A 12452-nucleotide genomic window follows, 5' to 3' on the forward strand; every position below is an offset into this window, starting at 1 on the left:
GAGATTGGGATCATTTGTCCTTGGTGCCCAGCTGGAGCAGGAATTGTTTTGTCTCCCTGCTCTGTGCACAGAACTCACCATCCCATAATAGGAAGCCCAGACCCACACACTAAAGCAGCAGAGAATGTGAAAAATATATAAGCTAAACCTGAGGCATCACTGGGACCAGCTGAGGCCCCACCAGTGCACAGCCCTTGGTGCCAGGCTTGTCCTTAGGGACCCTTTGGCCTTGAGTGGTCCCTTCCAGACAGCACAAAGGAGCTAAAGAAAGTGTTTGTAAAGAGTCGTGTTAAAGTAAAGCCAAAGCACAGCACAGGACATCACAAACAAGTGTTAAACATCCCCATCCAGTGCCTGGCTTTGGAGAGGATGCTCCAAGAATTTTGTGAATGAAGGGATTCCTATTGTGAGTGTCCCAGAACGCAGGGATTTCCTACTCTGAGTAAAACTCATCATTTCTCTGTGTAAATTAAAATTGGTATTAAAGGCAGAGAATGCAAAGGATGATGTGAAGGGAAATATTTTATTAGAAAATGTATCAAGGGAAAAGCAAAAGGCAAAATTTCAAAAGGTACCAATAATAGAGGAACTTCTCTGCTTTTTTTGTGCAGGTGTACCAAAATTCCCCAAAGAGAAAATTGAGCCTCTGGATGTGGAGCACGGAGATTCTGTGATCCTGCACTGCAACCCCCCAAAAGGCATCCCCCCTCTGCATATCTACTGGATGAATATTGGTGAGGCAGTGGGTTTTGCACCACTCAAACAAGGGGGCTCAAAGCATTTGTCTTTCATAAAAGCTTCATTGCAGATTTGTCATGGGTAGGAATTGTAACTGTGCAAGGGCTTGGGAGAAATATCTGGATATTGAAGAAGAAAATTAAAAAATGGATTGTGGAGATCTGGTCTGAAATGACCCAAAGTTAGATTGTTGTGTGCATTGACACAGCAGCTCATTAAATATGAGATATCAAATAATTTATATATTGCTGAGTCTGTCAGTGGTGAGGAGTCCTGCATTTAGAGGATATCACGTGTCAATATGTTATCATAATTCCTCTTTCCATAAATTGATGATTGATTTATGATACTAAGGGAAAAATTATTCACCAGGTTTATGTAATGACTTTCTGGTGGGCTTCTGTCCTGTTATTCTGCAGTGTTTGTGTTCTGCAGGAATTTCTGCCTTTTGGGGAAGCAAAATAACTCTGTTTTTTAATTATCAGTTTTTCCTTATCAGTTACATAGGTATACATTATTATATAAAAATATTTTTAATCACTTTTATACTGAATATTGGTAAATAACCCTTTGGCTCTGCTGGATTTTCTGCCTCTTTTACTTCAGAGTTTCACTCTCTGTGTCTGGAAGGCAGCACACGAGGGGAGCATTTGGTGAAACAGCCCTGTGTTGTTCCCACCTTATCATTTGCTGCTAGAAATGAAGGGATGAGACTATTTTCAAGCTAAGAACGATTTATTGCTCAGATAAACATCAGTCTCAGAGGCTGAGAGGTTTTAGGGGAGCAAGAACTCGGCCATAGCTCAGAGTAGTCACAAGTTCTTTGTTGCAAGGCAATAGAGAACTTTCTAACCCAATACACAGCTGCCACAGGGTTTATTTTGCTTTTCTGACCCATCACCTTTACTGACTTCTGCTGCACTGTGGATACTTTTCTGCAGTGGGCTATTATCACATGCACACACCTGTGCTTCTGTCATAACTTCTCTTAGTTTATCCCATACAACCCCACCCTTGCATTATAAACCCTTCACCCTTTTATCAGTACAGTTTCTCACTTACTTAAGGCATATTCTCACCTACAACTATAGAAACATGGCTTTATGATTTTTCTGCTTAATGTCTGTGCATTGTATTTTTGCATCAATCCAAGCTTCTCTCAAGCTGCAGATCAAACCCCTCAGAGTCTGAGCACGTTTCTGGTTTTCCCATTCCCACCCCACCTCACCAGTACTTTTCCTTGCCAGATTTGCAGCACATCCCACAGGACGAAAGGGTCTCCATGAGCCTGAAGGGAGACCTCTACTTTGCCAACGTGGAGGAGAGTGACAGCAGGAGTGACTACTGCTGCTTTGCAGCCTTCCCCAGGCTCAGGACCATCGTGCAGAAGATGCCCATGACGCTCAAGGTTTCCCGCTGTGAGTGGGGGCTGAGCTCTTTGTTTGCTGCAGGTTTCTGAGCTCCCCAGGCAGCAGTGCATGCAGATGTGTGGCTCTCTCAACACAGGGCACCTTGCTGAGTTTATTTCCTGCATTATTAACCTCGTTTTTGGGGCTACATTTCACTGAGAAAAGCTTTTTGCTCCGGCCTGTGTTCTAGGTGGCCATTCCACGGCATCAGTTTCTCCTGTCCCATCTGGGTCACCAGGAACTGATGCCTTGGGATGGCTGCTTTGGACAGAAGCTAGACAAAATTAAGAGTGAAATGGGTATTTATTGCAGGCCTTTGACAGGCACACCTTGAGCAGTCAGAAGCCTCCCAGAGGCTACACCCAAGATGGACAATGTTTTTCAGACAATTATAGGTTTGGTCCATTTATATATCAGGGGTTAATTTTCTAATTACAGCTTCAGGTAATGAAGTAATTTACTCCGAGTTTGCCCCCCAGTTTCACTGTTGTTTGCATTTCCCAGGGCCTGAGGCAGTGAGGTGTCCTCGATTGCCAGGCCTGCAGAGGAATTGCTGTGTCTGCCCAAAATGGGAAGACAGTAGCTGACACTCCATGTGGAGTTCAGAGTTACACACTAAAGCAGTACAGGAGTACAAATTTAAAAGCTGAAATCCTGAGGCATCACAGTCAGACCCCAGAAGGGCCCTGTCCTTCCTCCTGCTGTCCCCACAGTGAAAGCCAAGGGTGCATTGGGGAAATCTGCTGCTCCTGAGTCCCGCAGGTCCCCAGGAATGGGGCTTCACTGGGTTTTCAGGACTTCCCTGGGCAAGGCCTGGTTTGGTCCAGCCTCAGCAGTGAGGTTGGCAGGATGATGTTTTCCAGGTTTTTCCAGGCAGCCTGGAGCATCAGAAACACAAGAGGTGTTTCCAGTTCCTTGATGAAATGATGTGTAGGGAATTTAGGATTTCAGCTGTTCGTTGAAGCCTCTGATCTTTCAGACTTACACAGCCCAGAAAGCCAAGGAGAATTTTGTCTTCATGAATGAAACCCTCATGTTTAATGTGTGATTTTTGAGTTTTCTTTTTGGGATAAAAAGATAGAGGAGTAATAGTGGCTTTGTGTGTTTAATGCTTGCTTAGACCGTATCTTGGGGCAATAATTGTGAGAAAAACATCCAAGTTAAATGTTGCTCTCCATGGCTTTTCAGATGGGTTCAGTCCCCCACACTTGCACACAGAGATTAGAGAAAAACAAGATGGGTTTTGGCTGCTGGTAGCCCTGGAAGTGGCCCAAAAAGCCACTTCAGTGTGTCCATCTTGTCATCAAAGCCACAGGACTTGGGCCAGGAAAAGATGAGAGGCATGGACTGAAAGGGTTCTGTAAACTCAGCTGGACATTGCCCACTCCAGCCTGTGCCAAGGGCCTGGTGAGGGGCTGCATTAAAAATGAACAGGACAAAAAAAAGCAGTAAGAAACAAGAGAATGGATAACATTTTATAACATTTCTCTTTGTGGATAGTTAGTGATTTTTATTGCTGTAGATAGCAAGGATGAAATGCTGATTATATCACCCATGAAGTATTTTTCAGAATAACACAAATCTTTAAAGCATTTTCATTGTGTTTTCAAAACTCTGCTGCTCATCTGTTGCTTTCTTTTATATTTTTCATTCTTTCTTTCTTTTGGGGCAGAAATTGGGGGGTGGGGAGGGGCATGGTTTTGTTTTGGTTGATTTATGGTTTCTTTTGATTCTGTCTCAACCCTGCATGTTTGTTTGGTTGTCATTTTTATTTATTTCAGTAAAGCATGCTAATGACTCAGGCTCACCTAACGCTGCTGTTACTAAGGGTGAGTTGAATCCATCTGTTTTTTAGCCTTTGAACTGACACTCCACCAGCTGAGGTGAAATGGGAGCTGCTCAAAAACTACATCACAAAAGCCTCTTGATTGTGATGGGGTGGATTTCAGCAGTCCAGGCAGCACAATTGGCTCATCTTGTGGTTTCTGAGAGCAATCTGCAGGGCTTTTAATGAAAAAGGCAGTTTTTTTCCTTGAGAAAGGAGCTTTGTAAGGGGCTGGAAGTGAGGACATTGATGTTCAGGGTTTCTCATGTTATCAATTCAGAGCAGGAGCCAGAGCTGGATGCTCCAAATCTTTTCCTGGCAGTTAAAAGAACACTGAGATGAGACAGGCAAGGTTTGCCACCATGAATTCATGTCCCAGGGGTCAGCCTGGGGCTGCCTTGCTCCAGGAGGAGCTCAGGCTGTGGATTTATGGAGTCTGGGTGCTGTGTTGGCTGTCCCCATCACCTCCATCCAGGTGAGAGGTGGCTCTGTCTCTGGTGCCCTGTGTGTCACCAGCAGAGGTGACAGTACAGCAAAGCCCTTCTCATCCTGTGCATTCCCAATCCCAGTGCTTTGCCTGCCCCTCTCTGTGGAGCAGATCCTGGAAATATCCTGCAGCAGCAGGTGCCTATTCCTGCAATTCTCCACCTGGCTCCTTTTGTTTCAAATACATGAAATTTAGACTCTGTAGCTCTTGACTCTTCATTTCGTTGGTTAAGAGTCTTTTTTTTTTTTTTATTGCCCAATTTTAGCCTCCTCTGGGTGATGTTTTTGCCAGACAAGCAGTGAGATTTCTGAAAAGGAGGTTATCCTGGAGGGTTTTGGGGTGGGTAACTCAGAGCTCTCATCACTCCCCTGACTTTGCCCATGGAGCTGAGCCCTGGGGCAGCACAGGCAGGGCTTGTGCACTTGGCTGCCCCTCCAGAAGCAGTTCTTCCCTCCAAGGGATGTCTGAACTCGTGCTGGGAAGGAGACCTGGCTGCCTTTGGCAGCAGGAGGTGGAGGGCAGATGGGAAATGTGTGAGAGTGTCCAGAGGCACCAACGTGTCCTGCTGCACTCAGAGCACTTGTGACACAGATCTGCAGAGATACAAAGCAAGGGGAAATTAAAGTTAAAAATGAGAAAATGGTTCAGGGAGATCTATGTGGTCTTTTACCAAATCATCCATAACTGGCAATTTTTGTAAGAACTAGCACCATTTGGGGACTGATTCATTAGTGTGCTAATTGTTATGATAGTGATAACTGGGCAGCCACTGAACCCTGCATTTTTCATCCTCAAACCCTTGTTTGGCAGGCTGGAACAAATGGGCTGTTGGAATCAAATGCAGGTCAATCTTGTTTTGTTATTTTTACAGTCTCCCTGACAAATTGTATCTCCATCCCTGTAGATTCAATAATTGGAGCAGGAGGGACAATTCTGTGGGATGCTCAAGTCAGGAAAGGTGGGGTTTCACCTGAGGTTTGAAAGGTGATGGAGCCAGTGCAGAAGAAAAGTGCTTAGAAAGGAGGTGTGGACCTAAAGATCAGGAATGGAGAGGGTCAGACTGCCTGAGGGGTGGCAGGAAGGGCCAGTGCTTGGAAAACTGGATGTAAAACTGTAGGAAAAGGGTTTTCCAACACTGCTGCCTGTTGATATCACTGTGCCTCCCTTCTGACTGCTATCAGGGCTCCTGGATTACTCTCAGGGTAGATAAATAAAGAAGAAAGCACACAAATGGCTGTCAGAAACCTTCTGGCAGCAGTGATGTTCGTGGCATTATTGAAGAATATCTGAGATTTCCCAGCTAACTTCTGTTTTATTTTATCTTTCAGCAAATTTTATCAAGGAAAGGAAGCCCAAGCTGCTGATCCCTCCTGAATCTGCTGGCAGTAGCTCATCAGTCACTGTCATCAAGGGAGGTGTCCTGCTCCTCGAGTGTATTGCTGAAGGGCTGTGAGTACTGAAAATGCTGCACAAACTTAATCACCTTTGGAGGGAGAAATGAGCAAAGAAAAAGGGATATTGCAAATTGTGCAACAGTTTTAAATGCAACTCCTGTGCAGAGCTTTTTGTACCTGTAAAGCAGCACAGAGTGCAGGCAGCAGTAGTGGGTTATTGCTGTAGCTTGTAAACAAGTCATTAAAACCATGGTGTGGTAAGTATGGATCTTTTTTTTTTTTTTTTCTATTTTAAAAACTGAATTTTTTTCAGTAGTGCTACTTTTGAGATGTCAAGAAACTAACTAATATCAGCATCAGCTTCAGTGCTTTTGTTCATGACCTGTATTGGTTTTTTTTCTGGTTTTGCCAATTCAGTTCTGCTTCAATGCTCAAAATTTAAGTTTTTCCAGGTGTATGATCTCAGTTTTTTAAAAACAAAGTTTTTGGGTGGTGTAACACAAGACATCCTTTAAGGAGTGGTTGGGCCATTGAGGGGAGATCATCAGTCTCAGTTTCAGCAGGAGGGGCTGGCTCAGGTGTGAGTGTGACCCTGGCTGTTCTCTGTGCATTCCCCAGCACCCAGAATTCCCATGGGGGATGTTCATTCCATGTGATCTCACAAAGGACAGGATATTGAGGAACAAATCCATGGCTGTGCAGGGGTACAGTGAACCAGCAGCAGCTGTATTGGTGTGATCCTGGTCAATCCAGCAGCAGAGGGCAAACCTCAAACCTTGGGCACTGCCAGGGATCCAGGGGCAGCCCCAGCTGCTCTGGGCACCTGTGCCAGGGCCTGCCCACCCTCACAGGGAAGAGTTTTTTTCCTAAAAAACCTTCAAAATCCCCTCTAAACCTTCTCTCAGTGTGAAGCCATCCCCCCTTGTCCTGTCACTCCAAGCTCCTTTAAATAACCTCTCCCCACCTTGCTGAGTCCCTTCAGGTAGTGAAAGGATAATAGAGGGAAGGGTTAAAATAGCTGCTTTATGGTGGGAAATCATAAAGGACAATTTCTGTGGGAAATGAATATTTGTAGAGAAGTCTTAAAGACTTGTAGACAAGTTCTTGTCTTGAACTTGAAAAAAGTTCATATAGTATGTATTTATATACAAATTTTGAGATAAGAAATGCTGATTTTAAAATATTGTAGAATAAGACATTGTTGAGAGAGAAATAAGTTTTAAAAATTGATTTTGTAAATAAGACTAAATATTTTAGAGAAATAGAACTATGAAAGATGTATTGCAGTAGGACCTGCAAAGGGTAATTTTAGATGATTAGCTTTAAAACATTTATAACATAATGTGCTAAAACCCAATAAGCTATGAAATGCTTATAATGTATGGCTTCATCTGACAAATTCCTTGTCAATAATACAGGACAAAATGAGAGGAAAGTAAGGAAAGGGGCTGGGAAATAGATGTTGAGTTCCACCCTGAGAAGGAGCTGTGATTCCCTTCTCAGGCTGCTGCTGCTGCTCCAGCTCGCCCAGCCACGAGCCCTGCTTTGCTCTCCCCGTGTCCCAGTTTGTCCCCTGTGCCTGTCACTGCACAGTCTGAGCTGCCAGCACAAACCCAGAGAATCTGTGTCCCCACTGACCCCCCAGTGAGAGCAGAGTCCCTCTGGTTTGGCTGGGCAGGGCTTTGTGCAGAGCAGAGCTTTAAATCACCGTCCCCAGTGCTGGACGTGGAGCTGCAGGCTCTGCTTCACTCCCAGATAATTCCATGAAAGGCTCTGCAATCCTGTTCCCTCCATAAAATCCCAAAGTCAGGATATTTATCTGCCTGCACACGTTTAGGGCATTTTGTTTTTTTCCATATGGGCTTGAAAGGGCATTGCTGGTGGAAGCTGGCAGGGAGTTGAGTTGGCATTCCTGAAAGGAGGTGAATTACTTGTCTCTGTTGGATTCACTCCAGGTATCTGCAGTGAGTTTTGCTTCCCTGTTGCAACATTTCCTTGTCTAATTCACTCCCACCAAGTGAATCTGCCAGCCCACAAACCTCCCCAAAGGCACAGCTCTGATTTTAGAGGGTTTTCAAGGGGTTTTAATAGGGAAATCCACTTGGAAATACTCAGATATGAAATTTGATGTGCAAGGATGAATATCAGATACAGAAAGAGAAAGCCAGAAAAGTCTTTCTGTCCCTTTGGAAAAAGGTAAAAAGAAAAAAATATTTTTGTTTCACTCTAAATTTTCCAGGAAACTCTTTAGAAAATTATTTTTTTTTTTACAAAAAAGGGGGTTTTTTTAAGCAGTGACTTTTGAAAGAACACAAAGTACTTCTTTGTCTTATCACCAAGCACACCTTTCATTGAAATCCTTCAAAAATGCAACTCTTAGAATAAAACGTTATTTTGTCTTTGCTAAAATTCCCATTTTCAGCAGAAAAACGATCAGCTTTGCTTACATCTCTGCCAGTCCACCCTGCCAAATGTCCACAGACCATGGAAGTGGATTTCAAGGAACTCAGATCAGGGGCACCCGACTGCAAAACAGGGAATTAGGGGCATTTCCAATCTGTCACTTTTTAAAGATTTACACCCTGAGCAGTGGCAGTGTCGGCAGGGCATGGCCTTGGAGCTGGCTTTGGGACAAGAGTGGGATGAGGGCTCTGGGAGGGAGCAATGGGATGTTTGCAGGGCTGGTGGAACACCAGAATTCCTGGGTGCCTGGGGCTTTGAGCCTCCTGCCTGGAGCCAGGGGCATGGATGGGCACAGGAGGAGCAGCTCTGGCGCTGTGGCCGCCTGTCCTGTGAGTGTTGGGGTCACCAACAATGTCTGTCCCCAGTTCTGTGTCACTTCTGGCTCTTTCTAGGGATGGCAGGAGCATTTCAGCACTGCAGTGGAGTCTGGCTGTCCTCAGGTGCCCTTTTGGGCAGGAGGGAGCTCCAGCCCTTCTCCCACTGTCCCTGCCAAGGCACATCCAAGGAATGCAGCTTTGCCCTGGTGAAAATCCCACTCACAGGGGTTGTGCAGAACAAGGAGCAGCAGAGCAGCTGTATAGTTTAACCCTTAGGTAGCCCCAGAGTTTTCAAAGCTTTAAAAGCTCAAAATCCTCTAAAAGCACCTCCCACACCCTGGGTGTGAACAGCAGCTCTGCCACGGGAAGCATCACAGCAGCTTCTTGTGTTCAACTCAAAATCTTTTTCTTTCTTTGTTCTCAGCCCAACTCCTCACCTCAGCTGGGTGAAGGTGACAGGAAACATGCCCAAGGATGAGCCAGAGACAGAGAACTTTGGGAAGACCCTGAAGATTGAGCAAGTGACAGCAGCTGATGAGGGGACGTACCAGTGCACGGCCAGCAACCCCATGGGCAGGGCCAGGCACGAGTTCCACGTGCATGTGGAAGGTGCTCAGTACTCTTTACTAAAATTATTGGTTTGGGACTAAAAGGTGGGGAAAGGGAGGTGATGGAGGCTCTTTGTTAATGGGACTCAAGCAACTGCACCAATCCATGCCAGCTTCTTGGGTTTGGGAAGGTTTGCACAAAGTAGAACCTCTAAAACAACAGCAACAAAAAATGTAAATAATGCCCTTTGGTTTTTTCCCCTGAACCATGAAGGCCTTAAAAAGCAGAGGAGAATATAAATATGTGAGCAGGTTCAGTAGTTTAAAGATGGCAGAGATGTTGATGAAATGTCTGGTGCTAAGCTGAAGTTCAGAAGAAAGATCTGATTATTCTCTTTGCTCTTAAAAACTGTGAAAATGGTTATGCTGGGCTGGATCAGAGGGTTATTTAGCTCAAGTCCCTTTCTTTGGTTTCCAAAGGGAGGGCTGTGAAAATTTAGTTTGCAGACAAAGTACCACCCCTTGTCCCCTTCAGCTGTTCCCTTGCTGTGACTTTTGAACAGGCACAACCTGAGCTGGGAGTGTTTTCTGGCATCCCTGAAAAGTATCACAAAACCTGTGAAACAAAGTAAAAAAGATGCTTTCTACTATTTTTTATCAGTTAAAAAAATGGAACTATGACCCTTTTTGTCACCTCAATGAGTACCTAGGGCTCCTTTTTCCCTTCTCCTGCTCCCCAAACCCTGAGGTGTGCATCAGGTGGAGTTGCCCTTTCCCAGGAGCCAGCAGAGCTCTGAGGAGTTGTTGCAGAACCAAGAGCTCTCTCTGTCACTTTCTCTGCCCACAAATAGCTACAGACTGAGAATCCTGAGGCCCAGCTGAAAAACTTACTGAGAACATTTGCCTGATGAAAAATGCTCCGACCTCTGCTCTGCACTTAAAAAATAAAATAAATCCCTGGCAGTTTTACCCTGCTAGAACCTTCCAAGGGCTTCATTTTCATCAGGGCTCCTCATCCCTCTGTGGTCACCAGATTTCTGGCAGGAGAAGAGCACTTTGAGCTCCCTGCTCTGCATCTGCTCAGCAGCTGAGGAAAAGATTTTCTCCCAGTGGCTGATGAGTCCTCTCCATTCCCCCAACCCAACCTTGTCCTTGCACTCCTCGTCCCCTTGCTGGGAGTGGGGCAGAGGAGGATCCCAGGCCATGGCAGGTTCTCAGCTGGGATGGAGGGGAAGTGCTGACTCCTAGAAATCCTTCCAGATGGTTTGGAGCATCTCTGCTGTAGCAGAATATTTTAACAATCTGGCTATGATTTTCTGGGCTGCAAAAAATCGATTTCCTTCAAAGAAATTGCAGGAGCTGCAAAAACTAAAATACCAGAGAAATAACATTAATTTTGCAGTTTAGAATATTGACCTTCTTCTCCCACAGTTTCCAGAGGAAGGAAAACTTCCTGGCAAATAGTTATTTTTGCTTATTAACAAATAAGAGCTTAGAAAAAGAGAAAAGAAGGAAATAATCCCACTCCAGCCATTGCAACAAAAAAAAAATCCTTTTCCCATTGCTAATAAATCCATTTTCCATGTGTGTAACTAAAGGAGGCTCCTGTCAGCAGCAGGGATTCTTCCTATTGGGAGTCCCCTCACATCCAAGGTATCAAGGTAAACCTGAGCCCAAGCCCTGCTCTCTTCTACAATTCCTGAGCAGCAAATGTGGCTGTCGTTAATCAGAGCTGGACACGTTCATCATTCCTGCAGGATTCCTGTGAACACACTCAAGGGCACATCCTGAGCATTCATTCCAGGAGGCTTCAGGGAGCTGGTGCTGGGCTCCTCACACCTGACAGGTTCCTCTCCCAGGATGCATGCAGGGAGAAGAAAATTAAATATGGAAGAAAAATTATGTGTTATTAACCTCCAGCCATCCTCAGTGGAGTGCTGGGGTGTAAATCAGGATTTTTCTGTCACTGTGCCACGTTTTCTGTTCTGCTATCTGGTATTTGAGGACCTCAAACCAACCCACCCTTCTAAACACCAGTTTTAATGATATTTGCATGCAGCCCACTTCCTAATCCTACCGAGTCTGAGGGCAAAGATTCAGGCAGTCATTACCAACCATATGAAAATATTCAGCAAGCAAATTGTTTGACTGTTTGAGCATTTTAATCTCTCTTTGCAAGGGAAGATGTAGCCTGGAATACCTGAGCAGACACAAAAACCCCACTGTTGTTATTAAAATCAGAGAGAATTATTTTTAAAAAAACAGCAAAGCAAGCCCACAAATTGTTTTGACTTCAAGCATTTATTTGGTTGTGGTTTGTAATTCACCAAACCCGACAGAAAATGAACATATAACCTTCAAATCTTGCAGGATCATAATGATCTAAAGTTACTTTGATCTCCACTGAGGCTTCTAGGTGGGGTTTAATCGAAGTAATTGTTACAATATAATGATTAATTATAGTAATAACGTAATAGCTAAGGGCCTTTGCAGTTATGTCTCATAATACTTTTATTACTCAGCCAGAGCAAAAGAAAAGAGATTAAATTAATGGGAAGCAGAAGCAGAACTGGGTGTTGGAATCAGGCTCAAGCTTTCTGTTTCGCTGGGAAATTGCTCCAGCAGGGATGCAGAGCCCAAGGTGGCCACAGCAGCTGCTGCTGGCCCTGGGTGGGATGGATTCCCAGCCCTTGGGAGGAGAATTTGAAGAGAACTTGACAAATTGGGAAAGTGGTGTGGGGTAGAAAGGATGGGTTCAGTAAGCAGAGCACAGAGCAGCTCTCACCAGGCAGCCCCGATTGGCCTCATCAGCACAGGCTGGGAAATGCCTGCTCAGGTTTATTGGGAGAATGCACTGGCTGGGAGGAGGAACATCTCTGGGAAGTGTTAGTCTGGCAGAAAAGGCAAAAATCATCCTGGAAAACAGAAGGAAAAGTGTTCTTGTGAGAGACTGCTGAGAACTGAGAGGGCCTCACCTAAAGTAAGCAGATTTACAACTTCAGGAAAGGTCAGGAGAAGCAGCAGGGGAAGTCACAGGGCTCAAAGTCATGGCATTTGGGGAAAAAAATATAGATATCTTTTAATTTAGGAGAAATTACACCTGGGGAATGCAAAACAGCCTTCAGAGAAGTGGAAGATTCTCTACCAGGTTCTCTGGGGGTGATGGAAGACAGGGGAGAGTTAAACTGAAGCTGGTTAGATGTCCCAAATTTGTTCTGCTCATGGGGAAAACAGTGGGAGAGGCTGAGGGGAAGGACTGGACCCTTTGTGG

At 44.9% G+C, this 12452-nt stretch overlaps 1 protein-coding gene across 12 annotated transcripts in view; it reads left to right on the forward strand.

The window, feature by feature from the left end:
- Positions 1-12452, forward strand: part of CHL1 (cell adhesion molecule L1 like) — a 132546-nt gene that overhangs the window by 85653 nt on the left and 34441 nt on the right. For 9 of the 12 annotated variants that reach the window (XM_059856842.1, XM_059856832.1, XM_059856840.1 and 6 more), the window contains 5 exons: positions 612-734; positions 1986-2156; positions 3929-3976; positions 5788-5908; positions 9058-9242. In XM_059856842.1, the coding sequence (XP_059712825.1) occupies positions 612-734; positions 1986-2156; positions 3929-3976; positions 5788-5908; positions 9058-9242 (648 nt within the window). The remainder of the gene's footprint in view (positions 1-611; positions 735-1985; positions 2157-3928; positions 3977-5787; positions 5909-9057; positions 9243-12452) is intronic. The other 3 variants (XM_059856839.1, XM_059856841.1, XM_059856843.1) reach the window with 1 other exon arrangement.

This window comes from Haemorhous mexicanus, chromosome 11 (assembly GCF_027477595.1).
Source record: "Haemorhous mexicanus isolate bHaeMex1 chromosome 11, bHaeMex1.pri, whole genome shotgun sequence".
NCBI lineage: Eukaryota > Metazoa > Chordata > Aves > Passeriformes > Fringillidae > Haemorhous > Haemorhous mexicanus.